Below are 26,301 nucleotides of genomic sequence, written 5' to 3' on the forward strand. Positions count from 1 at the left end.
GGGTAACAGGAGAAAATGGACCATACAATTTCTTGTATGCCGATACCCCATATGTAGTGAAAAATTACTGTTTGGACGCATGGCTCGGAACAGAAGGAAAGCAATTTTGGATTAAATAGATTGGGGATGCCATGTCACATTTGAAGATCCCCTGACATGCCAAAAAGAACAAAAAAAACCAAGAGTGACACTGTGAAAGAAGTGGTTCATTTCTATTCTGAAAAAATAGAAGAAAATAGTATTATGCAAGAATGGCCTATGTTCCAGTTATCATTTGTCTACATGCCGATATTCACATGGCCGGTGGTCAGTTTTAGATTCCCAGAAATTGTCAAAGACATGTTGTTGTTTTCAATAATATGGTCTGTAACCACCCAGAAATTCTATTTGTTCAGCCAAGTTTTCTTGAGAACTTTACCTTTTTAACCAGAACACATTGACATGCTGGAAGTACCCCCACATTTTCTCAAGTAATTTATCTCATATCCCAGGATGTTTTTGACAACCCATTGTATAAATCATATTTCTGCCAGATTATTGTGTAATACCTCATTTCCCTTTGATCTTGTACTATAAAAGAACACCCTAACCCCCTATTAAGCAGACACTATTTGGAAAGCCAATGAGCAGTGTGTCTCTCTTATTATTGCTTCATCTCTTGGGTACCTAGCACAGAACACCTGAGTAGGTAAGAAATCTCTCATCTAACAGCTCGGAGGCCTTCAGCGGGATATAACATTCCCCTTTGACTTTCATCTCAGACTGAACAATTGACTGCCTCCGTCCTGAACAGAAAACCAGATCCCGGGTAAGTAAGTAGATTTATTACTCACACAGTTTTCTCTCCAGGAAAGGAGGCTTTCTAGAGTCAGTTTTTGGGGATTTCTAACAGGAAAACCCTCAGGTAAAAGATAGTATCTGTTATTTGTTGTCTCTTGTTTGTCTGTTGTTTTTTTAAGTGCTGTTAACAATTGTTCTTGGTTCATTATGAAGTGCAATTATTTTCCATCATTTGCTTTGTCTGTATCTATAACAAGGGTTCCTGTCTGTCTGGTTGTAACGAAGTCAATGTTTGTTAATACTGTAAATTTTGTAATTACATTGTCTTGACCCTGCTCTGCTATGCCCTGCTATACTTGTCCTATGTTTGTTCTATGTTTCTTTCCTTCATTATTACTTTTATTCTGCTTTTGGTTAGCTAACTATTGATGCTTTGTCAGTTGTTAATTGATAAGTAGTACTGATAGAGCTGTGCTTAACTGTTCTGAATAACTGTTCTGAATATACTATGTCCTGATATATTGATACAATACTGTGTTGTGGGGTACAAAGCAGCACTGGTGCTGTATGGAGACTAAATGATGTGTGCTCAATATATAAATAACCTTCTCATTTAAAGCAGTGAGCAAGATAAAACTTTCTAGTTACAGTAGTTGCTACTCGAAAAAACTTATAGTAAACAATCTATGTGAACATAAATGCTCATTTTTAATGCAACCCGGTACTCAGGACGTGAATTAGAGGATATAGTGAACTAAGTAAGAGTTTCCACAAACAGATGTGATTTATGTTTTTGTCCATTGGCACCAGAGCATTTTGATAAAATGTGGGGAGCGAGAAAGTACAGAAGCACTGCATGTATGGATGCGATTGAAATGTCAGACAAATGCTTCCCATGTATGTACCATATGCTGTGTGAAAAGTGTCTATGTTTAGTTCACCAGTATAGGTGCAGAGTGCGCTTGTCATATAAAAAATATTTAGAATTGAGAGTCCACAGTGGTTGATACCTTTTAATGGCTAACTGAAAAGATGGTAACAAATTGCAAGCTTTCGAGACTACTCAGGTCTCTTCATCAGGCAAAGACTAAAACAAATTCTGAAGAATCACATATTTATGCACAACATAGCACAGAAAAAAAAAGGGAAAAACCATGGATAAGACAGACCATGGATAAGACAGGTGACATGAAGCAGAAGTACCATGAGTGATAAACAGTTATGTCCATAAATATTGGGCCTGTTTTTAGATAAGGATTGTTTTATTGGGGTCTGGTTCTGTTGTGATGACCCCTCATAGTCTGAGGGGCAAGTTCCTCAGTTGATGTAAAAAGACATAAATCCATGCGACACATTCATTCCTGCAGTGAGACTGTCAAAGGTCGTCATCGGTTTATATTCCCAGACTCTTCTGTCTCTCTGAGATTTGAAGCTACCTTTTAACACAAGTAATTTCATGTCCACAATGTTATGATTTGGGAGACAAAAATGTATTGCCACAGGTAGATCCATTCTTTTTTCTCTTATTGTGTGGTGGTGAGAATTCATTCTTGTTCTAAGCTTTTGCCCTGTCTCCCCCACATACAGGGGGGGATATTTAGTACAAATAATTAGGTACACCACATTAGAAGTGATGCAGCTGAAAGTACCTGGTATCTTGTAGTCCTGATGTGAATTGGGGAATTGACTGATGAAGAGACCTGTGTAAAAATCCAAAAAATGCGTTAAACCGCACCCTATACCCATACGGCCTTCACAGGCTTAGTGGCGCACGTCACTGCCAGGGGGTCAGCCCAGCTACAAAGTCCAATCCATATAAAAAAAGAAGACAGCGCCACAACGGTCAGTGAAAAATAACTTACAGATTTAATCTGCCATCTGTGGCGACGTTTTGGTACAATGACCTTGATAAAGGTCATTGTACCGAAACGTCGCCGCAGATGGCAGATTAAATCTGTAAGTTATTTTTCACTGACCGTTGTGGCGCTGTCTTCTTTTTTGATATGGAAGAGACCTGTGTAGTCTCGAAAGCTTGCAATTTGTTACCATCTTTTCAGTTAGCCATTAAAAGGTATCAACCACTGAGGACTCTCAATTCTAAATATTTTTCTATCTACTGGCTAACACAGTACCAAGATATATTTCTTTCTTGTCATATATTAAACTCTCCCTCATGGATTGATCAAAAGCTGGGTAGATATATTAGACTCTAGATAGAATATGCCAAGGTGGCAAGATAATATCACACACGAATATTATCTTATTGAACCCAGAGTGGATTCAGGAACAGACCTTGCATATTCAGAATCTAATTCTATATGTCCATAAGGAGTAATTTGCCATATAGACCAGTGGTTCTCAACCTTTCTAATGCCGTGACCCCGCAATACAGTTCCTCATGTTGCGGTGACCCCCAACCCAAAAAATAATTTAAAACTGTAATTTTATTAGTTATGATTCGGAATGTAAATATCTGATATGCATTATGTATTGTATTCTCATTGCTACAAATCAAACATAATAAATAATCACAAAAACAATTACCATATATACTCGAGGAGGCTGCGGCACCGAAGATCAGCTGTCCGGGGGAAGGAGCGGGACGCCGGGAGCAGGTAAGTATGTCATATTTACCTTCCCTCGTTCCACACGCCAGGCGCCGCTCCATCTTCCCGGCGTCTCTCCGCACTGACTGTGCAGGTCAGAGGGCGCGATGACGCATATAGTGTGCGTGCCGCCCTCTGCCTGATCAGTCAGTGCAGAGAGACGCCGGGAAGATGGCGCCGAGGAGCTGCAAGCAAGAGAGGTGAGTATGTGTTTTTTTATTTTTTTATTGCAGCAGCAGCAGCACAGATTTATGTGGAGCATCTATGGGGCAATGGTGCAGAGCGCTATATGGCAGAGCTATGGGGCAACGGTGCAGAGCACTATATGGCACAGCTGTGGGGCAATGGTGCAGAGCACTATATGGCAGAGCTATGGGGCAACAGTGCAGAGCACTGTATGGCACAGCTATGGGGCAACAGTGCAGAGCACTATATGGCACAGCTATGGGGCAACGGTGCAGAGCACTGTATATATGGCACAGCTTTATGTGGAGTATCTATCTGGGGCAACGGTGCAGAGGGGGGCCTCCCATAACTGTCTCAGTGTCTCAAACTATGCTGCAGGCTGCCTGCAGGCATATTTTACTTACACCTTACTGACTGGCTGCGATCATCCAAAAAAATGTGACGTCCCTCAGCTCCAGGCAGCCTCCAATCATAGTATTGCAGACAGTGCGCGCGCCTGTGTGCCTGACCTGTGGTGTGCTGCTTGGGCAGGAGGACAGATGACCAATCACAGCACAGCTCATTGAGGTGTGCTGTGACAACTAATGCTGATTGGCTGCTCCTGCCTGCATCTGTCAGCCAATCAGCATTAGAATACACCCTTAGTCCAGACTCCAGTCAGACCACAGAGTTTTATTGATGAAGAGGCGGAGTCGAGGGCGGGCAAAGTAACAATAAACAGGTCGGTGATGATGAACAGTGCAGACTCAGTGCAGACAGTGCGTCGTGCGGGTGCGTGTGTCCCTCCCTGTCTTCTCCTCTCTGACTCTGAGTCACACAGTCAGCTGTTTCCTCGGACTGTGCTGTGTGCTGGCTGAAGTCAGTGAGGTCGGCACTCGCACCACGCTGCGCACGGGCCGCTCTTATCAAGAGCCTCTGAGCACAGACTCGGCGTCGCCGTCGCAGGCCAGTGCGAGATGAGTGTGTGTGATCATTTCAGATGTGAAGGAGCGAGCAGCTGCCGCGCGGCTGCTTGCACAGCACTTCACATTCTTCAGTACAGCATGTGCGCCGACCGCCGGCTATAATAATAAACTGTGCACCGCCGCATGCAGGGCAGGGACAAATGAAGGAGGCAGGGGCTGGGGGCGGGCGGGGCCCACCGGAGGATTCTCCGGTGTCCCGGTGCCCCAGTCTGAGCCTGCATACGGGGGAAGGTGGATGGGGAGGTGAGAGAGGTGGCGACCCCTGTGTTTTGGTCGTTCGACCCCCCTCGGGGTCGCGACCCCCAGGTTGAGAACCGCTGATATAGACACTCCCAAACAATTTCAACAACAATATCCGTTAAGGTACAATTGCCCACAGACACAAAGTGATTATAGCATGATAAAGTATAAAAATTAATTTTTATTTATATTAACCCCTTTCTGCCAGCTGACGGAATAGTACGTCAGCTGGCAGATCCCCTGCTTTGAGGTGGGCTCTGGCTGTTTTGTACAGCTGACATGTACGCGCAATGAGCGTGAGCAGAATCGCGATCCGCCCGTGCCCATTAACTAGTTAAATGCCGCCGTCAAGCGCTGACAGCGGCATATAACTAGCGCTCCCGGCCGCGCGGCCGGGTATGCTCGCACCGCTGACCCCCGTCACATGATCGGGGGTCAGCGGTGCATTGCCATAACAACCAGAGGTCTCCTTGAGACCTCTATGGTTGTTGATGGGCGATTGCTTTGAGCGCCACCCTGTGGTCGGCGTTCAAATTACACCTGCATTTCTGCTACATAGAGGTGATCTGTACTTCACCTCTATGTAGCAGAGGCGATTGTGTAGTGCATGCTTCTAGCCTCCTATGGAGGCTATTGAAGCTTGCCAAATTAAAAAAAAAAAAAGTGTTTAAAAATATGAAAAAAATAAAAAATATATATAAGTTCAAATCACCCCCCTTTCGCCCCAATCAAAATAAAACAATAAAAAAAAATCAAACATACACATATTTGGTATTGCCGCGTTCAGAATCGCCCAATCTATCAATAAAATCAAAGGATTAACCTGACCGCTAAATGGCGTAGTGAGAAAAAAAATCAAAACGCCAAAATTACGTTTTTTTGGTCGCCGCGACATTGCATTAAAATGCAATAACAGGCGATCAAAAGAACGTATCTACACCAAAATGGTATCATTAAAAATGCCAGCTCAGCACGCAAAAAACAAGCCCTCACCTGAACCTAGATCACGAAAATTGGAGACGCTACGGGTATCGGAAAATCACGCAATTTTATTTATTTATTTTTTTAGCAAATTTTGGAAATTTTTTTCACCACTTAGATAAAAAATAACCTAGAAATGTTAGGTGTCTATGAACTGGTAATGACCTGAAGAATCATAATGGCAGGTTAGTTTTAGCATTTGGTGAACCTAGCAAAAAAGCCAAACAAAAAACAAGTGTGAGATTGCACTTTTTTTGCAATTTCATCACACTTGGAATTTTTTTCCCATTTTCTGTTACATGGCATGGTAAAACCAATGGTATCGTTCAAAAGTACATCTCATCCCGCAAAAAATAAGCCCTCACATGGCCAAATTGACGGAAAAATAAAAAAGTTATGGCTCTGGGAAGGAGGGGAGCGAAAAACGAAAATGAAAAAACGGAAAAAGCTCCGGGTTGAAGGGGTTAAATTAAAAACCTTTAAAAATAAACAGGGCTATAAAGACCTCCATGTGGAGGGAAAAATAACACAGGAACCGTATATTAAGCAACAATGTCGGATATATATACTGACAAATGATACCAAAAGTTATTCATAACAATAATTAGGGTAATATGTCAATATTTGTCCATTCTGCTAGTTCACAATACATATAAGGAGCAGGCGGATATTAGTATATAAAAAATATATTCAATATACAGTACATAAAAGTAATATCCATGAAACATCCTCTTGTTGCTAATGTAAAGACCGTATCCCGATATTAAGAATATAATTAACAATAAAGATCCATCATTGTCACAGTATATATAACATTAAAATGCAAATGCCGACAGACTGGACCATATAAATCCGGGATGCTTACCGCAGACCTGTGTCCTTCCCTCCCACCCAACGGGCGTCGTTTCTCTTCTCACTTCTTCCGGGGGCGTGAATAGTAAGGGGTGCCGACACTATTAAAATAGACCGTCCGTGATGGTGATTGGTTATGCCTCAGAACATGATAGCGCATGCGCCAGGACATTTCATCCCCATAGGAGGAGGAAAAGAGACTTCCGGGTGATGATGCCAGCTGGAACGCAGTGGAGTGCACTGCGGTCACATGTATAGGCATCTCCGGAAGTCTAGGGGAATCTGACCCGACGCATGCGCAATTCTGAGGCAAAAAGAGCAATATGGAGGAACAAGAACGTGCATCGCAGCAGTAACAACATGCAGTGAATATCGAACAGGAAGTAGTGATTAGGCTAATTTAAGCAAACCCAGTGCAATAAAAAAAGGGGGAGTGCCCCATATTAAAACAAAAGAAATTTAATTATTAATAGAAAAATATAAAAAAAGGAATAGATATTAATAGATAATATATTGATATAAATAAATTAATAAATAGTGCATATTCATTATATATATATATATATATATATATATATCAATATATCCCCCACATATTGTGATAATTAATAATATCTACCACAACCATGTGCCAAACTATAATACCCAATTGTAATCAGGATATTCATGAATACATAGAATCTGATATATATCCCAATTATACATAAACAATAAAGATAAATATAAAAAGGAAAAGAAGTGTAAAACAAAAAAAAAGAAGGGTAAAGGAGGGAAAAGGGGGGGAGGGGGGGAAGGAGGGAGAGGAGGGGGAAAGGAGAAGAGGGGGGAAGGGAAAGAAAGGAAGGCAAGGGGAAGGGAGGGGATAAGAGGAAAAAAATATTTTTATAAATAATTCCATATATAAACATATATTAGATTCAATAATAATCCTCCCCATTCCCCCTCATTTCCTTCTTCATCTTCCGTCTTCTTGCTGATGAATTCATAGTTACGGAAATTGTACTGCCACCACTGTATATTGCTGAATAAATAAATAAATTAAGGCTCCTCATGGCCAAATATTATTCCGCCATTTATAGACAAATCCTTCATCACGAACGTTTCTGAAAAGTATAAGAAATTCATTAAAATCTAAAAGAAGAAACATAATACAATTAAAAATGAGTTAAAAGAGGAACCCCAAACCTAAACCAGGGGAAAACCACTCAAAAACAACCAATATTACTACAAAAATGATTTAAACCCCAAATTCTCATTAAGGTCTTGTGGTGTTAGTGTACCAAGGCGAAAAACATATTGGATAAAGTCAACATATTGAATGAAGCATGGGATTAGATTTTGTATTTATAATGGAATTTCTTTTGTTTCAATATTGGGCACTCCCCCTTTTTGTATTGCACTGGGTTTGCTTAAATTAGTCTAGTCACTACTTCCTGTTCGATATTCACTGCATGTTGTTACTGCTGCAATGCACGTTCTTGTTCCTCCATATTAAATGCGACGGACAAAAAAACGTTCACTTGAACGTTTTTTCGTGCTGACGGTCCGCCAAAACACAACGGATCCGTTGCACGACGGACACGACGTGTGGCCATCCGTCGAGATCCGTCGCTAATACAAGTCTATGGGTAAAAAAATGCATCCTGCAAGCACATTTGCAGGATACGTTTTTTTCCAAAAACGATGGATTTCTAAAAACGCAAGTGTGAAAGTAGCCTTAGAAACATCGGCCTTTCTATTATATATCTATGGATATATCTATCTATAGATATATTTATAGATAGATATATCTATAGATGCATAGATGTATCTATCCATATATCTGGCTGCTTTCACTCATCAGGTTTTTGCCATCAGGCACAATCTGGCGAGTTTTGAAAAAATAGGATCCGGCGGAAAAAAACGGATCCTGCGGAAAAAAACGGATCCGGTGGAAAAAACGGATATATAATAGAAAGGCCGATGTTTCTAAGGCTACTTTCACACTTGCGTTTTTAGCAATCCGTCGCAATCCGTCGTTTTGGCAAAAAAACGGATCCTGAGAATGTGCTCGCAGGATGCGTTTTTACCCATAGACTTGTATTAGCGACGGATCACGACGGATGGCCACACGTCGCGTCCATCATGCAACGGATGCATCATGTTTTGGCGGACCGTCGGCACGAAAAAACATTCAAGTGAACTTTTATTGTCCGTTGCGTCCGCCATTTTCAACCGCATATGCGCGGCAGAAACTCCGCCCCCTCCTCCCCGGACTTCAGAATGGGCAGCGAATGCGTTGAAAAACTGCTTCCGCTGCCCACGTCGTGCACAAATTTTACAACGTGCATTGGTACGTCGGCCCGACGCATAGCGACAGACCCGTACCGACGCAAGTGTGAAAGAGGCCTTAACCCCTTTCTGACATCTGACGTACTATCCCTTTCTGACATCTGACGTCATAGCGATCGGCCGCGCTGGCGGGGGGACACGCTCACGGACCGCTCCCGGCACATTAACCCCCGGCATACCGCGATCAAACAGGATCACGGTGTGCCGGCGGTACAGGGAAGCATCGCGCAGGGAGGGGGCTCCATGCGTGCTTCCCTGAGCCCCCCGTAGCCCCCCGAAGGTCTCTTACCTCCTTCCTCGCTGCAGGCCCCGGATCCAAAATGGCCGCGGCATCCGGGTCCTGCAGGGAGGGAGGTGACTTCACAGCGCCTGCTCAGAGCAGGCACTGTGAAGCCTGGAGCTGTGCATGTCAGATCGCTGATCTGACACAGTGCACAGCAAAGTGTCAGATCAGCGATTTTACACTATAACATGATGCCCCCTGGGGCAATGTTATAGTGTAAAAAAAAATTTTTTCACATGTGTAAAAAATTTTTTAAAAATTCCCCCCAAAATTCCCCCCCCCAAAAAATATTGTTCCTATAAATACATTTCTTTATCTAAATAAATAAAAAAACAATAAAAGTACACATATTTAGTATCGCCACGTCCGTAACGACCCCACCTATAAAACTGTCCTGCTAGTTAACCCCTTCAGTGAACGCACTAAAAAAATTAAAAAAAACAAGGCAAAAAACAACGCTTTATTATCATACCGCCAAACAAAAAGTGGAATAAAACGTGATCAAAAAGACGGATATAAATAACCATGGTACCGCTGAAAACGTCATCTTGTCCCGCAAAAAACAAGCTGCAACACAGCATCATCAACGAAAAAATAAAAAAGTTATAGTCCTCAGAATAAAGCGATGCAAAAATAATCATTTTTTCCATAAAATAGTTTTTATCGTATAAAAGCGCCAAAACATAAAAAATGATATAAATGAGACATCGCTGTAATCGTACTGCCCCGAAGAATAAAACTGCTTTATCCATTTTACCAAATGCGGAACGGTATAAACGCCTCCCCCAAAATAATTTCATGAATAGCTGGTTTTTGGTTATTCTGCCTCACAAAAATCGGAATAAAAAGCAATCAACAATTGTTACGTGCCGAAAATGCTACCAATAAAAACATCAACTCGTCCCGCAAAAAAGAAGACCTCATATGACTCTGTGAACCAAAATATGGAAAAATTATAGCTCTCAAAATGTGGTAACGCAAAAAATATTTTTTTGTAATAAAAAGCGTCTTTCAGTGTGTGATGGCTGCCAATCATAAAAATCCGCTAAAAAACCCGCTATAAAAGTAAATCAAACTCCCCTTCATCACCCCCTTAGTTAGGGAAAAATAAAAAAAAAATTTAAAAATGTATTTATTTCCATTTTCCCATTAGGGTTAGGGTAAGGGCTAGGGTTAGGGCTAGGGTTAGGGTTAGGGCTAGGGTTAGGGTTAGGGCTAGAGTTAGGGTTAGGGTTGGGGCTAGGGTTAAGGCTACAGTTAGGGTTTGGGCTAAAGTTAGGGTTGGGGCTTAAGTTAGGGTTGGGGCTAAAGTTAGAGTTAGGGTTTGGATTACATTTACGGTTGGGAATAGGGTTAGGGGTGTGTCAGGGTTAGGGGTGTGTTTAGGGTTACCATTGGGATTAGGGTTAGGGGTGTGTTTGGATTAGGGTTTCAGTTATAATTGGGGGTTTCCACTGTTTAGGCACATCAGGGGCTCTCCAAACGCGACATGGCATCCTGTCTCAATTCCAACTAATTCTGTGTTGAAAAAGTAAACCAGTGCTCCTTCCCTTCTGAGCTCTCCCTTGTGCCCAAACAGGAGTTTACCCCAACATATGGTGTATCAGCTTACTCAGGACACATTGGACAACAACTTTTGGGGTCCAATTTTTCCTGTTACCCTTGGGAAAATACAAAACTGGGGGCTAAAAAATTATTTTTGAGGAAAAAAAAAAAAATTTTTATTTGCACGGCTCTGCGTTATAAACTGTAGTGAAACACTTGGGGGTTCAAAGTTCTCACAACACATCTAGATAAGTTCCTTGGGGGGTCTACTTTCCAATATGGGGTCACTTGTGGGGGGTTTCTACTGTTTGGGTACATTAGGGGCTCTGCAAACGCAATGTGACGCCTGCAGACCATTTCATCTAAGTCTGCATTCCAAATGGCGCTCCTTCCCTTCCGAGCCGTCCCATGCGCCCAAACGATGGTCCCCCCCCCACATATGGGGTATCAGCGTACTCAGGACAAATTGAACAACAACTTTTAGGGTCCAATTTCTCCTGTTACCCTCGGGAAAATACAAAACTGGGGGCTAAAATATAATTTTTGTGGGAAAAAATTTTTGTTTTATTTTTACGGCTCTGCATTATAAATTTCTGTGAAGCCCTTGGTGTGTCAAAGTGCTCACCACACATCTAGATAAGTTACTTAGGGGGTCTACTTTCCAAAATGGTGTCACTTGTGGGGGGTTTCAATGTTTAGGCACATCAGTGGCTCTCCAAATGCAACATGGCGTCCCATCTCAATTCCTGTCAATTTTGCATTGAAAAGTCAAACGGCGCTCCTTCCCTTCCGAGCTCTCACATGCGCCCAAACAGTGGTTTACCCCCACATATGGAGTATCAGCATACTCAGGACAAATTGTACAACTTTTGGGGTCCAATTTCTTTTCTTACCCTTGGGAAAATAAAAAATTGGGGGCGAAAAGATAATTTTTGTGAAAAAATATGATTTTTTATTTTTACGGTTCTGCATTATAAACTTCTGTGAAGCACTTGGTGGGTCAAAGTGCTCACCACACCTCTAGATAAGTTCCTTAGGGGGTCTACTTTCCAAGATGGTGTCACTTGTGGGGGTTTCAATGTTTAGGCACATCAGTGGCTCTCCAAATGCAACATGGCGTCCCATCTCAATTCCTGTCAATTTTGCATTGAAAAGTCAAATGGCGCTCCTTCCCTTCCGAGCTCTCCCATGCGCCCAAACAGTGGTTTACCCCCACATATGGGGTATCAGCATACTCAGGACAAATTGTACAACTTTTGGGGTCCAATTTCTTCTCTTACCCTTGGGAAAATAAAAAACCGGGGGCGAAAGATAATTTTTGTGAAAAAATATGATTTTTTATTTTTACGGTTCTGCATTATAAACTTCTGTGAAGCACTTGGTGGGTCAAAGTGCTCACCACACCTCTAGATAAGTTCCTAACGGGGTCTACTTTCCAAATTGGTGTCACTTGTGGGGGGTTTCAATGTTTAGGCACATCAGTGGCTCTCCAAACGTAACATGGCGTCCCATCTCAATTCCAGTCAATTTTGCATTGAAAAGTCAAATGGCGCTCCTTCGCTTCTGTCATGCGCCCAAACAGTGGTTTACCCCCACAATGGGGTATCGGTGTACTCAGGACAAATTGTACAACAAGTTTTGGGGTCCATTTTCTCCTGTTACCCTTGGTAAAATAAAACAAATTGGAGCTGAACTAAATTTTTTGTGAAAAAAAGTTAAATGTTCATTTTTATTTAAACATTCCAAAAATTCCTGTGAAACACCTGAAGGGTTAATAAACTTCTTGAATGTGGTTTTGAGCACCTTGAGGGGTGCAGTTTTTAGAATGGTGTCACACTTGGGTATTTTCTATCATATAGACCCCTCAAAATGACTTCAAATGAGATGTGGTCCCTAAAAAAAAAATGGTGCTGTAAAAATGAGAAATTGCTGGTCAACTTTTAACCCTTATAACTCCGTAAAAAAAATTTTTTTGGTTCCAAAATTGTGCTGATGTAAAGTAGACATGTGGGAAATGTTACTTATTAAGTATTTTGTGTGACATATCTCTGTGATTTAGTTGCATAAAAATTCAAAGTTGGAAAATTGCGAACTTTTCAAAATTTTCGCCAAATTTCTGTTTTTTTTTCACAAATAAATGCAGGTAATATCAAATAAATTTTACCACTGTCATGAAGTACAATATGTCACGAGAAAACAGTGTCAGAATCACTTGGATCCGTTGAAGCGTTCCAGAGTTATAACCTCATAAATGTACAGTGGTCAGAATTGTAAAAATTGGCCCAGTCATTAACGTTCAAACCACCCTTGGGGGTAAAGGGGTTAATGAGCGTTGAATTTAAAAAAAAAAGAAAAAAGCGGAAAAAACAGTGTGGGCTCGGCGCAATTTTCTGTGCCAGAGGGGGAAAGCAGACGGCCGGGGCCAATATTTGTAGCCTGCTATGAATATCATCCTGCAGCATTGTGCGTACCCTTTACTGGCTATTAAAATAGGGGGACCCCAAATAAAAATGACGTGGGGTCCCCCTATATTTTATAGCCAGAAAGGCTATGCAGACAGCTGCGGGCTGATATTCATAGCCTAGAGAGGGGCAATGGATATTGGCCCCCCCGGCTACAAATACCAGTCCGCAGTCGCCCTAGAAATGGCGCATCTGTGAGATGCGCCAATTCCAGCACTTAGCCCCTCTCTTCCCACTCCCATGTAGCGGTGGGATATGGGGTAATAAGTGGTTAATGTCACCTTGCTATTGGAAGGTGACATTAAGTCGGGTTAATAACTGAGAGGCGTCAATAAGACGCCTATCCATTATTAATCCAATAGTAATAAAGGGTTAATAAAACACGCACACATTAGGAAAAAAGTATTTTAATATTCTTCATTTAACCATACTTACCATACTTCAGCGCCTGCAAAAAACGTAAAATAATAAACCGTATACTACCTGTCCGCCATAGTCCAATTAATAACGAGTGTCCCACGACGATCTCCCCTCTCCCCTATAGAACAGTGACATCGGGTGAAGTCACTGATCTATAGGACCCTCAGTGACACACTGACAGGAGACAATGGCTCCTGCAGTGCATCACTGAGGTTGCTATAGTTCAAAGTCTCACTTTATGGCAATTGCTGCATGGGAATATTTCTCACACAGCAATGCCAAAAGTGGGACTAGGGACTATTTTTTTTACAGCGGCGGAGGAATACAGTGCGGAAGGATACCTTCCTCCCATCATTGGATTCCTGGAACCCCTGGAGAGCGGTCGCATCAGCTGATGCTGCCGTTCTCCACGGGAGCTCATCGTGGGACACTAGTGGATTTCTGCGGATCAAGGAGTATATTGGTTGTTTGTTATTTTAATATTTTTTACAGATGACACTGGCTTCGGGCAACAAAGTGACAAGTGATGGTGAGTATGTACTCTATGTTATATGTACTGTATGTCTATATGTATGTATTGTATGTAATTTATGAATGTATTGTATGTAGTATGTATGTGGTATATGTATGTTCTATGTAGTATGTATGTAGTATGTATGTAGTATGTATGTATGTAGTATGTACAGTACATGAACAGGTACCCCAGTTTTGGCATCTGTCTTAGTCATGTTTCTCTGGTCTTATATAGTGAATAACACTTTGTAGTAACTCTAGTTTCACCCACACCTTCAAGTGGCCACTTTTCAAGATTGGATGAAACTGAGATATCATGCAGTCATCAGACGAGGGGCCATAAACCCCTAGAAAATAAAAGCCACAAGGATTTTGATCAAACCACCAGCGGCATAGTTTCAGTAAACCTTAATGTTTTACAATGACAAACAGCAAACATATAAAGGCTTCGAACTGTTTGTGAAGTGAATAAACAGACATTTATCAAGATTGTGTCACTATGAGCATTGTCTGTCACATCTCTAAATGTTTTACAACAAATGCAGCTATGTGATTGTCTGAATGCATTCGGTATACAGTATTTCAATCTTGTTTACAAATCGCCATTTGTATATTCTTCATTTGTACATTTGAGGCAGAAAAAGTTATGGCTCTCAAGGAGAGAAACTAATATAGTGGACACAGCTATATTTTTAATGAACTATTGAGGCAAAGTAATAGCATTGTTTTATCAAATTTATATGAAGTGTATTGTGTCCAATGTTAGCAACCAGGCAACACAAAAAGGAGCTTTCAAGTGAGCTCTTTAAGGTACACAAATGTTGTGAAGTGCTTTCCAAGAAGGATGTGGTTTCACCAATGGGGGGTACCTTTTGTAAAAATAGACTGGTACCATCATAGCCCCTTTGACCAAACTTCACCGGCCAATAACAGTACAAAGTACGTTCACCATGGTGATATAGTGGCAGTTAAACAAGAGACATTAAGTTAAGAAGTAGGCCCAATGGAATGCCCTGCCCAATTCCCCAATGTGGGGTACTTTTTGGACTGATTGAAATAGTGCCATCACAGCCCCCTACACCTAAATGACCCGTACAGACCACGTTCACCCTGGTCATCTTGTGGCAGTTAAAGGACACATTGCAGGAGACAGACTTAAGAAGTAGGCCCAATGTAATTTAATGCCCAATTCCCCAATGTGGGGTCCTGTTTTTACAAAATGAAATAGTGCCTTCACAGCCCCCGTGCCCAAAAATCACCGGCCTATAACAGTACTGAGCACATGCACCCTGGTCATCTAGTAGCAGTTAAAGAAGACATTGCAGACACAGTTAAGAAGTCGGTCCAATGTAATGTCTTGCCCAATTGCCCAATGTAAAATCCTTTTTTTTTTTTTTAAAAGAAAAGAGTGCCATCACAGACCCCTTGGCCAACATGCTCCGTACAGAGCACGTTCACCCTGGTGATCTACTGGCAGGTACAGGACAGATTGCAGGAGACCGAGTTAAGAAGTAGGCTCAAAGAAATGTTATGCCCAATTCCCCAATGTGTTGTCCTTTTTGGACCTCAAAATATAGTGCCATCACAGCCCCCGTGCCCAAAAATCACTAGCCTATAACGGTACTGAGCACGTGCACACTGCTCATCTAGTGGCAGTTAACCCCTTAAGCCCCGAGGGTGGTTTGCACGTTAATGACCGGGCCAATTTTTACAATTCTGACCACTGTCCCTTTATGAGGTTATAACTCTGGAACGCTTCAACGGATCTTGGCGATTCTGACATTGTTTTCTCATGACATATTGTACTTCATGTTAGTGGTAAAATTTATTCGATATAACTTGCGTTTATTTGTGAAAAAAACAGAAATTTGACGAAAATTTTGAAAATTTCGCAATTTTCCAACTTTGAATTTTTATACCCTTAAATCACAGAGATATGTCATGCAAAATACTTAATAAGTAACATTTTCCACATGTCTACTTTACATCAGCACAATTTTGGAACCAAAATTTTTTTTTGTTAGGGAGTTATAAGGGTTAAAAGTTGACCAGCAATTTCTCATTTTTGCAACACCATTTTTTTTTTAGGGACCACATCTCATTTGAAGTCATTTTGAGGGGTCTATATGATAGAAAATACCCAAGTGTGACTGACACCATTCTAAAAACTGCACCCCTCAAGGTGCTCAAAACCACATTCAAGAAGTTTATTAACCCTTCAGGTGTTTTACAGGAATTTTTGGAATGTTTAAATAAAAATGAACATTTAACTTTTTTTCACACAAAATTTATTTCAGCTCCAATTTGTTTTATTTTACCAAGGGTAACAGGAGAAAATGGACCCCAAAACTTGTTGTACAATTTGTCCTGAGTACGTTGATACCCCATATGTGGGGATAAACCACTGTTTGGGCGCATGGCAGAGCTCGGAAGGAAAGGAGCGCCATTTGACTTTTCAATGCAAAATTGACTGGAATTGAGATGGGATGCCATGTTGCGTTTGGAGAGCCCCTGATGTGCCTAAACATTGAAACCCCCCACAAGTTACACCATTTTGGAAAGTAGACCCCTTAAGGAACTTATCTAGATGTGTGGTGAGCACTTTGACCCACCAAGTGCTTCATAGAAGTTTATAATGCAGAGCCGTAAAAATAAAAAATCCTATTTTTTCACAAAAATGAGCTTTTTGCCCCCAATTTTTTATTTTCCCAAGGGTAAGAGAAGAAATTAGACCACAAAAGTTGTTGTGCAATTTGTCCTGAGTACGCTGATACCCCATATGTGGGTGTAAACCATTGTTTGGGCGCATGGCAGAGCTCGGAAGGGAAGGAGCGCCATTTGACTTTTCAATGCAAAATTGACTGGAATTGAGATGGGACGCCATGTTGCGTTTGGAAAGCCCCTGATGTGCCTAAACATTGAAACCACCCAAAAGTGACACCATTTTGGAAAGTAGACCCCATAAGGAACTTATCTAGATTGTTTTGAGAGCTTTGAGCCCCCAAGTGTTTCACTACAGTTTATAACGCAGAGCCGTGAAAATAAAAATTCTTTTTTTTTTTCACAAAAATGATTTTTTAGTCCCCAGTTTTGTATTTTCACAAGGGTAACAGGATAAATTGGACCCCAAAAGTTGTTGTCCAATTTGTCCTGTGTACGCTGATACCCCATATGTGGGGGGGGATGCACTGTTTGGGCGCATGGCAGAGCTCGGAAGGGAAGGAGCGCCATTTGGAATACAGACTTAGATGGATTGGTCTGCAGGCGTCACGTTGCATTTGCAGAGCCCCTGATGTACCCAAACAGTAGAAACCCCCCACAAGTGACCCCATATTGGAAACTAGACCCCCCAAGGAACTTATCTAGATGTGTTGTGAGAACTTTGAACCCCCAAGTGTTTCACTACAGTTTATAACGCAGAGCCGTGAAAATAAAAATTCTTTTTTTTTTCACAAAAATGATTTTTTAGCCCCCAGTTATGTGTTTTCACAAGGGTAACAGGATAAATTGGACCCCAAAAGTTGTTGTCCAATTTGTCCTGAGTACGCTGATACCCCATATGTGGGGGGGAAGCACTGTTTGGGCGCATGGCAGAGCTCGGAAGGGGAGGAGCGCCATTTGGAATACAGACTTAGATGGATTGGTCTGCAGGCATCACATTGTATTTGCAGAGCCCCTGATGTACCCAAACAGTACAAAACCCCCACAAGTGACCCCATATTGGAAACTAGACCTCCCAAGGAACCTATCTAGATGTGTTGTGAGAACTTTGAACCCCCAAGTGTTTCACTGCAGTTTACAACGCAGAGCTGAGAAAATAAAAAAAAATCTTATTTTTCCCACAAAAATGATTTTTAGACCCCACATTTTTATTTTCCCAAGGATAACAACAGAACTTGGACCCCAAAAGTTGTTGTCCAATTTGTCCTGAGTACGCTGATACCCCATATGTTGGGGTAAACCCCTGTTTGGGCGCACCGGAGAGCTCGGAAGGGAAGGAGCACTGTTTTACTTTTTCAACGCAGAATTGGCTGGAATTGAGATCGGACGCCATGTCGCGTTTGGAGAGCCCCTGCTGTGCCTGAACAGTGGAAACTCCCCAATTCTACATGAAACCCTAACCCTAACACACCCCTAACCCTAATCCCAACGGTAACCCTAACCACACCCCTAACCCTGACACACCCCTAATTCTAATCCCAACCCTAATCCCAACCGTAAATATAATCCAAACCCTAACCCTAACTTTAGCCCCAACCCTAACCCTAACTTTAGCCCCAACCCTAACCCTAACTTTAGCCCCAACCCTAACCCTAACTTTAGCTCCAACCCTAACCCCAACCCTAACCCTAGCCCCAACCCTAACCCTAGCCCTAACCCTAGCCCCAACCCTAACCCCAACCCTAGCCCCAACCCTAGCCCTAACCCTAGCCCTAACCCTAGCCCTAGCCCTAGCCCTAACCCTAGCCCCAACCCTAGCCCTAACCCTAGCCCCAACCCTAGCCCTAACCCTAGCCCCAACCCTAGCCCTAACCCTAACCCTAGCCCTGATGGGAAATGGAAATAAATACATTTTTTTAATTTTATTATTTTTCCCTATCTAAGGGGGTGGTGAAGGGGGGTTTGATTTACTTTTATAGCGTTTTTTATATCGGATTTTTATGATTGGCAGCCGTCACACACTAAAATACGCTTCTTTTATAGCAAAAAAGTTTTTGCGTCTCCATATTTTGAGACCTATAATTTTTCCATGTTTTGGTCCACAGAGTCATGTGACATCTTGTTTTTTGCGGGACGAGTTGACGTTTTTATTGGTAACATTTTTGGACACGTGACAGTTTTTGATCACTTTTTATTCCGATTTTTGTGAGGCAGAATGACCAAAAACCAGCTATTCATGAATTTCTTTTGGGGGAGGCGTTTATACCGTTCCGCGTTTGGTAAAGTGGATGAAGCAGCTTTATTCGTCGGGTTAGTACGATTACAGCGATATCTCATTTATATCATTTTTTGATGTTTTGGCACTTTTATACGATAAAAGCTATTTTATAGAAAAAATAATTATTTTGGCATCGCTTTATTCTCAGGACTATAACTTTTTTATTTTTTTGCTTACTATGCTTTGTTGCAGCTCGTTTTTTGTGGGACAAGATGACGTTTTCAGCGGTATCATGGTTATTTATATCCGTCTTTTTGATCGCGTGTTATTCCACTTTTTGTTCGGCGATATGATAATAAAGCGTTGTTTTTTGGCTCGTTTTTTTTTTTTTTCTTACGGTGTTCACTGAAGGGGTTAACTAGTGGGACAGTTTTATAGGTCGGGTCGTTACGGACGCGGCGATACTAAATATGTGTACATTTATTGTTTTTTTTTTGTTTTTTTTAGATAAAGAAATGTATTTATGGGAATAATATTTTTTTTTAATTTATTTATTTAGTAATTTTTTTTTAAATTTTTTTACACATGTGGAAATTTTTTTTTTTACTTTTTTACTTTGTCCCAGGGGGTGACATCACAGATCGCCGATCTTACAGTTTGCACAGCACTCTGTAAGATCGGCGATCTCACTGACATCGCTGCAGGCTTACCAGCACCTGCAGGCGACCCGGAAGTACTCCCTGCAGGACCCGGATGCAGCCCCGCGGCCATTTTGGATCCGGGGACTGCAGGGAGAAGACGCTCGGTACACGGTGAGTACATCACCCTTGGCCAAAATGCACCGTACAGAGCACGTTCACCCTGGTGATCTAGTGGCAGGTACAGGACAGATTGCAGGAGACCAAGTTAAGAAGTAGGCCCAAAAAAATGTCATGCCCAATTCCCCAATGTGTTGTCCTTTTTGGACCTCAAAATATAGTGCCATCACAGCCCCCGTGCCCAAAAATCACCGGCCTATAACGGTACTGAGCACGTGCACACTGGTCATCTAGTGGCAGTTAAAGGACACATTGCAGGAGACAGACTTAAGAAGAAGGCCCAATGTAATGTCAAGCCCAATTCCCCAATGTAAAATCCTTTTTTTAAAAAAGAAAAGAGTCCCATCACAGACCCCTTAGCAGGGAAAATGAAGATCGGTCCCAGTAGCGCAGAAAGAAGACTCGAACACCAAGTGGTATTTGAACCACAACGCGTTTCAACTGATAACACAGTCTTCATCAGGTGGGCAGTTCTTCCCACCTGATGAAGACAGTGTTATCGTGTCCTCCACTGGAGGTGTTCGCCTGGAAGCTGCGGGGGACTCTGCACCTTTTCTTCCCACTCCCCTCTCTGGGTCTACCTCCTTGTGCTCCACTACTAAACCACCTTTTACTATAATCACAGACCCCTTGGCCAACATGCACGTACAGAGCAGGTTCACCCTGGTGATCTACTGGCTGGTACAGGACAGATTGCAGGAGACCGAGTTAAGAAGTAGGCCCAAAGAAATGTCATGCCCAATTCCCCAATGTGTTGTCCTTTTTTAAAAAAATAAAAGAGTGCCATCACAGCACGATTGGCCAAAAATGCACCATACAGACCACGTTCACCCTGGTGATATAGTGGTTCTGGAAGCGTTTACCCATGTGTGGTTGTGAAGAGGTGCATGAGAATACACCTCCCCAAAACAGAGAATATATTTGAGGGTATGTTTCGCTGGTTTCACTTGGTGGTGTACAGAAATCTTTCCCAATCCAGGCCTTGTTAATTTTGATAAGAGTCAGCATGTCAGCATTTTCAGTTGACAGGCGGATGCGCTTATTTGTTACAATTCCATTAGCGGCACTAAAAACCCTCTCTGACAGAACACTAGCAGCAGGGCAGGCCAGGACCTCCAAGGCGTAGAGAGCCAGTTCATGCCACGTGTCCAGCTTAGATACCCAATAATTAAAAGGCACAGAGGAATCACGGAAGACGTTTGTATGATCTGCAAGGTACTCCCTCACCATCTTCCCAAACATTGCACTTCTTGTGACAGCACCCCTTGCCTCTGTGCCACCACGATGGGAGGGTCTGAGAAAACTGTCCCAGAACTTGGCCATTGTTCTCCTGCCTGAGCTGGATTGTACTTCTGTCTCTCTCGCTTAGAGTCCTTGGTTGTTCAACAAACTCTGACGTCTGTTGCCAGCATTCTCACATGGGAATTTTCTAAGTCATTCCGCTACAAGGACCCTGTGGTACTGCAACATTTTAGTACATCTCTCAGCCTCAGGCAGAAGAGATTGAAAGTTCTCCTTGAAGCTTGGGTCTAGAAGTGTCACCAACCAGTAATGAGTGTCACCCAAAATTTTGATAATCCGAGGGTCACGTGAAATGCAGCGCAACATAAAGTCAGCCATGCGTGCCAGACTGCTAACAGGCAAGACTTCTGTGTCCTCACCAACAGGACGACTGACCATGCTGTCCTCCTCCTCCTCATCCTCCCCGTCCTCAGGCCATCCCCGCTGAACAGAAGCTAATACAGATGTGTTTGTAGTTCCGTCTATAGTGCATGAAAGTAACTCCTGTTCTTCCTCCTACTCATTGCCTACCAATCCACGTTGAGAAGACATGAGGCTGGGCTGAGTGTAATCCCCCAGTATGTTTCCTTGCTCCATGTCCTCATGCTCCACCTGCAATGCATCCTCTTTGATTGTGAGCAGAGAGTTTTTCAGAATGCTGAGAAGCAGGATGGTGATGCTAATTATGGCGTCATCGCCGCTCACCATCTTGGTGCGGTCCTCAAAGGTTTGGAGGATGTTACATATGTTTGACATCCATGTCCACTCCTGAGGTCTTATGTGTGGAGTCTGACCTGAAATTCGATGGCCTTGTTGATGTTGTTAGTCAACAACGGCTCTCTTCTGCTCACAAATCCTTTCCAACATATGCAGTGTAGAGTTCAAGCGCATGGGGGCATCACACAACAGTCGGTGAGCTGGAAGCTGAAACCGCTGCTGTAGCACGGCAAGGGCGGCTGAAGCTGTGGCTGACTTTCTAAAATGGGAAGACAGACGGCGTACTTTCGCTAGCAGATCTGGCAGCTCTGGGTAGCTTTTCAGAAAACGTTGAACCATGAGGTTAAGCACATGGGCCAATCAAGGTACATGTGTGAACTCACCTTGCCTCAGAGCTGCCACCAGGTTACGGCCATTGTCACACACGACCATGCCTGGCTGTAGGATCAGCGGTGTTATCCCAACATCTGACTGCTCTTGCAGCGCTGTCCACAACTCTTCTGCAATGTGCGGTCTGTCACCTATGCAGATTAACTTCAGCACAGGCTGTTGCCGCTTGGCTGAGGCTGTGCTGCAGTGCTTCCAGTTTCTGACTGATGTGTTGATTTCAGACATGGAGGATGAAGAGAAGGAGGAGGTGCAGGAGCTGTAGACTATGGGGGCAACCCTGATTGATGCAGGGCCAGCAATCCTCGGCTTGGGGAGGATGTGTTCCATCCAAAGGCCCGACTGGGTCCCGGCTTCCACTGTTAACCCAGTGTGCCGTTATTGGGATGTACCGTCCCTGCCACATGCACTTGTCCACGTATTCGTGGTTAGGTGGACTTTCCCGGTAACAGCATTATTGAGGGCACGGGTAATGTTGTGGGACACATGCTGGTGTAATGCCGGTAAGGCATACCGGGACAAATAGTGGCAACTGGGGACCGAGTACCTTGGGATGGCCACCGCCATCAGGTTTCGGAAAGCTTCTGTCTCAACAAGCCTAAAAGGCAGTATTTCTAGCGCAAGCAGAAGAGAAATATTAGAATTGATGACTGTGGCCTGTGGGGCATTGGCTGGCTATTTCCGCTTGTGTTCCAAGACTGAGTTATAGACAACTGAACACTGTGCTGGGACAAGGACGTGGACGCACTTGCTGATGGTGCTGCTTGACTGTGGGCCACAACTGGTGCAGGGCTAGAGGCATTTTCACATGCACGGTGTCCTGGGGATTGGCTTCTACTCAAAACAGTGGAAGAAGCAGTGGTGTGACCAGCAGGCAGTGGTCCTGGAGACTGGGGTTCGGCACACAAAGTCGGGTGCTTTGCTTGCATGTGCCTGATCATGCTGGTGGTGGTCAGGCTGGTTGTTTTGCTACCCCTGCTGATGCAGGCATGGCAGGTGCTGCAAATGGCCTGTTTGGGGTTATCGGTAGAGTCTTTAAAAAATAGCCAGACTCGGGAAGATCTCAAAGGTGGAATGGCAACTTCACTCATGTTGGTGTACGGGGAACGGATGCACGCCTTCTGTCTGTGGCCACCACTCTGCTTCTTCCTGCCTGTTGGGGGGATATGCCTCCTTCTCCATTTGTGCTGCTGTCCTCGCTATGCATGTCCTCCGGCCAGGGTGGGTCTGTCACTATGTCATCCACCACCTCGTCTTCCACATCCGCATCCTGCTCCTCCTCCTGACTTTCAGGCAATTGTGTCTCATCATTGTCCACCTCTTGTGACACTTTCCCACCATCGCCTTCGTGTGACTGGGGCTGGTCAAAGCTTTGGGCAGCTCTACATGCAATCTCATCTTTCCCCACTTCAAGTTGACCGGCTGAGATTTTTGAATCTTGAAATGGAAAACTGAACAACTCTTGAGAGTGTCCAAGTGTGGGATCAGTTGTCTCAGGGCACTCGGCATGGTGTGAGGAAGGAGGATCAGGGTGAGGAATATCCTGGCCACATTCACGGCTACTCAGACTTGACCATGTGGAAGACAAGGTGGTGGTGGTGGCTAAGTGACTGGAAGCATTATCCGCTATCCAACCAACAACCGTTTCACACTGCTCTGTCTTCAATAGTGGTGTGCTGCGGTCCATGCATATCCAGAGGAGCACACACATCGCCCCCTAGCTGCCACAGGGGTGACTGCATCACAATATACAGTACAGTCCAAAAGTTTGGACACACCTTCTCATTTAAAGATTTTTCTGTATTTTCATGACTATGAAAATGGTACATTCACACTGAAGGCATCACATGAATTAACACATGTGGAATTATATAATTAACAAAAAAGTGTGAAATAACTGAAATTATGTCTTATATTCTAGGTTCTTCAAAGTAGCCACCTTTTGCTTTGATGACTGCTTTGCACACTCTTGGCATTCTCTTGATGAGCTTCAAGAGGTAGTCACCGGGAATGGTCTTCTGACAATCTTGAAGGAGTTCCCAGAGATGCTTAGCACTTGTTGGCCTTTTGCCTTCACTCTGCGGTCCAGCTCACCCCAAACCATCTCGACTGGGTTCAGGCCTGGTGACTGTGGAGGCCAGGTTATCTGGCGTAGCACCCCATCACTTTCCTTCTTGGTCAAATAGCCCTTACAAAGCCTGGAAGTGTGTTTGGGTCATTGTCCTGTTGAAAAATAAATGATGGTCCAAGTAAACGCAAACCGGATGAAATAGTATGCCGCTGCAAGATGCTGTGGTAGTCTGTTATGGCTGGTAATTCAGTACCACAATGGACATAGAGGTCAGTGCACATACAGTGACCTGGCAATAACCCAAAAAATAAGAACGAGCTCTGAGACGTGGGAACTCTGTTGACCGCAATCCCTGATCCTCTCCAACACAACTAGAGGCAGCCGTGGATTGCGCCTAACGCTCCCTATGCAACTCGGCACAGCCTGAGAAACTAGCTAGCCTGAAGATAGAAAATAAGCCTACCTTGCCTCAGAGAAATACCCCAAAGGAAAAGGCAGCCCCCACATATAATGACTGTGAGTTAAGATGAAAAGACAAACGTAGAGATTAAATAGATTTAGCAAAGTGAGGCCCAACTTCCTGAACAGAGCGAGGATAGAAAAGGCAACTTTGCGGTCAACACAAAACCCTACAAAATCCACGCAAAGGGGGCAAAAAGACCCTCCGTACCGAACTAACGGCACGGAGGTACACCCTCTGCGTCCCAGAGCTTCCAGCTAGAAGAAAAAACAAATTGACAAGCTGGAATAGAAAAACAGCAAACAAATAGCAAAGAGGAACTTAGCTATGCAGATCAGCAGGCCACAGGAACACTCCAGGAGGAAACAGGTCCAACACTAGAACATTGACTGGAAGCAAGGATCCAAGCACCAGGTGGAGTTAAATAGGGTAGCACCTAAAGACTTCACCATATCACCTGAGGAAGGAAACTCAGAAGCCGCAGTACCACTTTTTTCCAACAACGGAAGATCACAGAGAGAATCAGCCGAAGTACTAACTGTGACCACAAGAGGGAGCTCTGCCACAGAATTCACAACAGTACCCCCCCCTTGAGGAGGGGTCACCGAACCCTCACCAGAGCTCCCAGGACGACCAGGATGAGCCATATGAAAGGCACGAACAAGATCGGGAGCATGGACATCAGAGGCAAAGACCCAGGAATTATCTTCCTGAGCATAACCCTTCCATCTAGAAACACGAGAATCCAAAATCTTCTCCACAATATACTCCAACTCCCCCTCCACCAAAACCGGGGCAGGAGGATCAACAGATGGAACCACGGGTGCCACGTATCTCCGCAACAATGACCTATGGAATACGTTATGTATGGAAAAAGAATCTGGAAGGGTCAGACGAAAAGACACAGGATTAAGGACCTCAGAAATCCTATACGGACCAATAAAACGAGGTTTAAACTTAGGAGAGGAGACCTTCATAGGAATATGACGAGATGACAACCAAACCAAGTCCCCAACCCGAAGTCGGGGACCCACACAGCATCTGCGATTAGCGAAACGTTGAGCCCTCTCCTGGGACAAGGTCAAATTGTCCACCACATGAGTCCAAATCTGCTGCAACCTGTCCACCACAGTATCCACACCAGGACAGTCCAAAGACTCAACCTGCCCTGAAGAGAAACGAGGATGGAACCCAGAGTTGCAGAAAAACGGTGAAACCAAGGTAGCCGAGCTGGCCCGATTATTAAGGGCGAACTCAGCCAAAGGCAAAAAGGACACCCAGTCATCCTGATCAGCAGAAACAAAGCATCTCAGATATGTCTCCAAGGTCTGATTGGTTCGTTCGGTCTGGCCATTAGTCTGAGGATGGAAAGCCGAGGAAAAAGACAAGTCAATGCCCATCCTACCACAAAAGGCTCGCCAAAACCTCGAAACAAACTGGGAACCTCTCTCAGAAATGATATTCTCTGGAATGCCATGTAAACGAACCACATGCTGGAAAAACAATGGCACCAAATCAGAGGAG

General features: G+C 43.5%; 1 protein-coding gene across 2 annotated transcripts in view; it reads right to left on the minus strand.

Moving 5' to 3' along the window:
- LOC138665224 (uncharacterized) overlaps positions 1–26,301 on the minus strand; it is an 82,492-nt gene that overhangs the window by 23,411 nt on the left and 32,780 nt on the right. Inside the window, exon 3 of one of the 2 annotated variants that reach the window (XM_069752513.1) lies at positions 2,430–2,480. The exons of the other annotated variant lie outside the window; for it this stretch is intronic. Within the exon in view, the coding sequence (XP_069608614.1) occupies positions 2,430–2,480 (51 nt within the window). The remainder of the gene's footprint in view (positions 1–2,429; positions 2,481–26,301) is intronic. 2 annotated transcript variants of the gene reach the window in all.

This window comes from Ranitomeya imitator, chromosome 2 (genome assembly GCF_032444005.1).
Source record: "Ranitomeya imitator isolate aRanImi1 chromosome 2, aRanImi1.pri, whole genome shotgun sequence".
Lineage (NCBI taxonomy): Eukaryota > Metazoa > Chordata > Amphibia > Anura > Dendrobatidae > Ranitomeya > Ranitomeya imitator.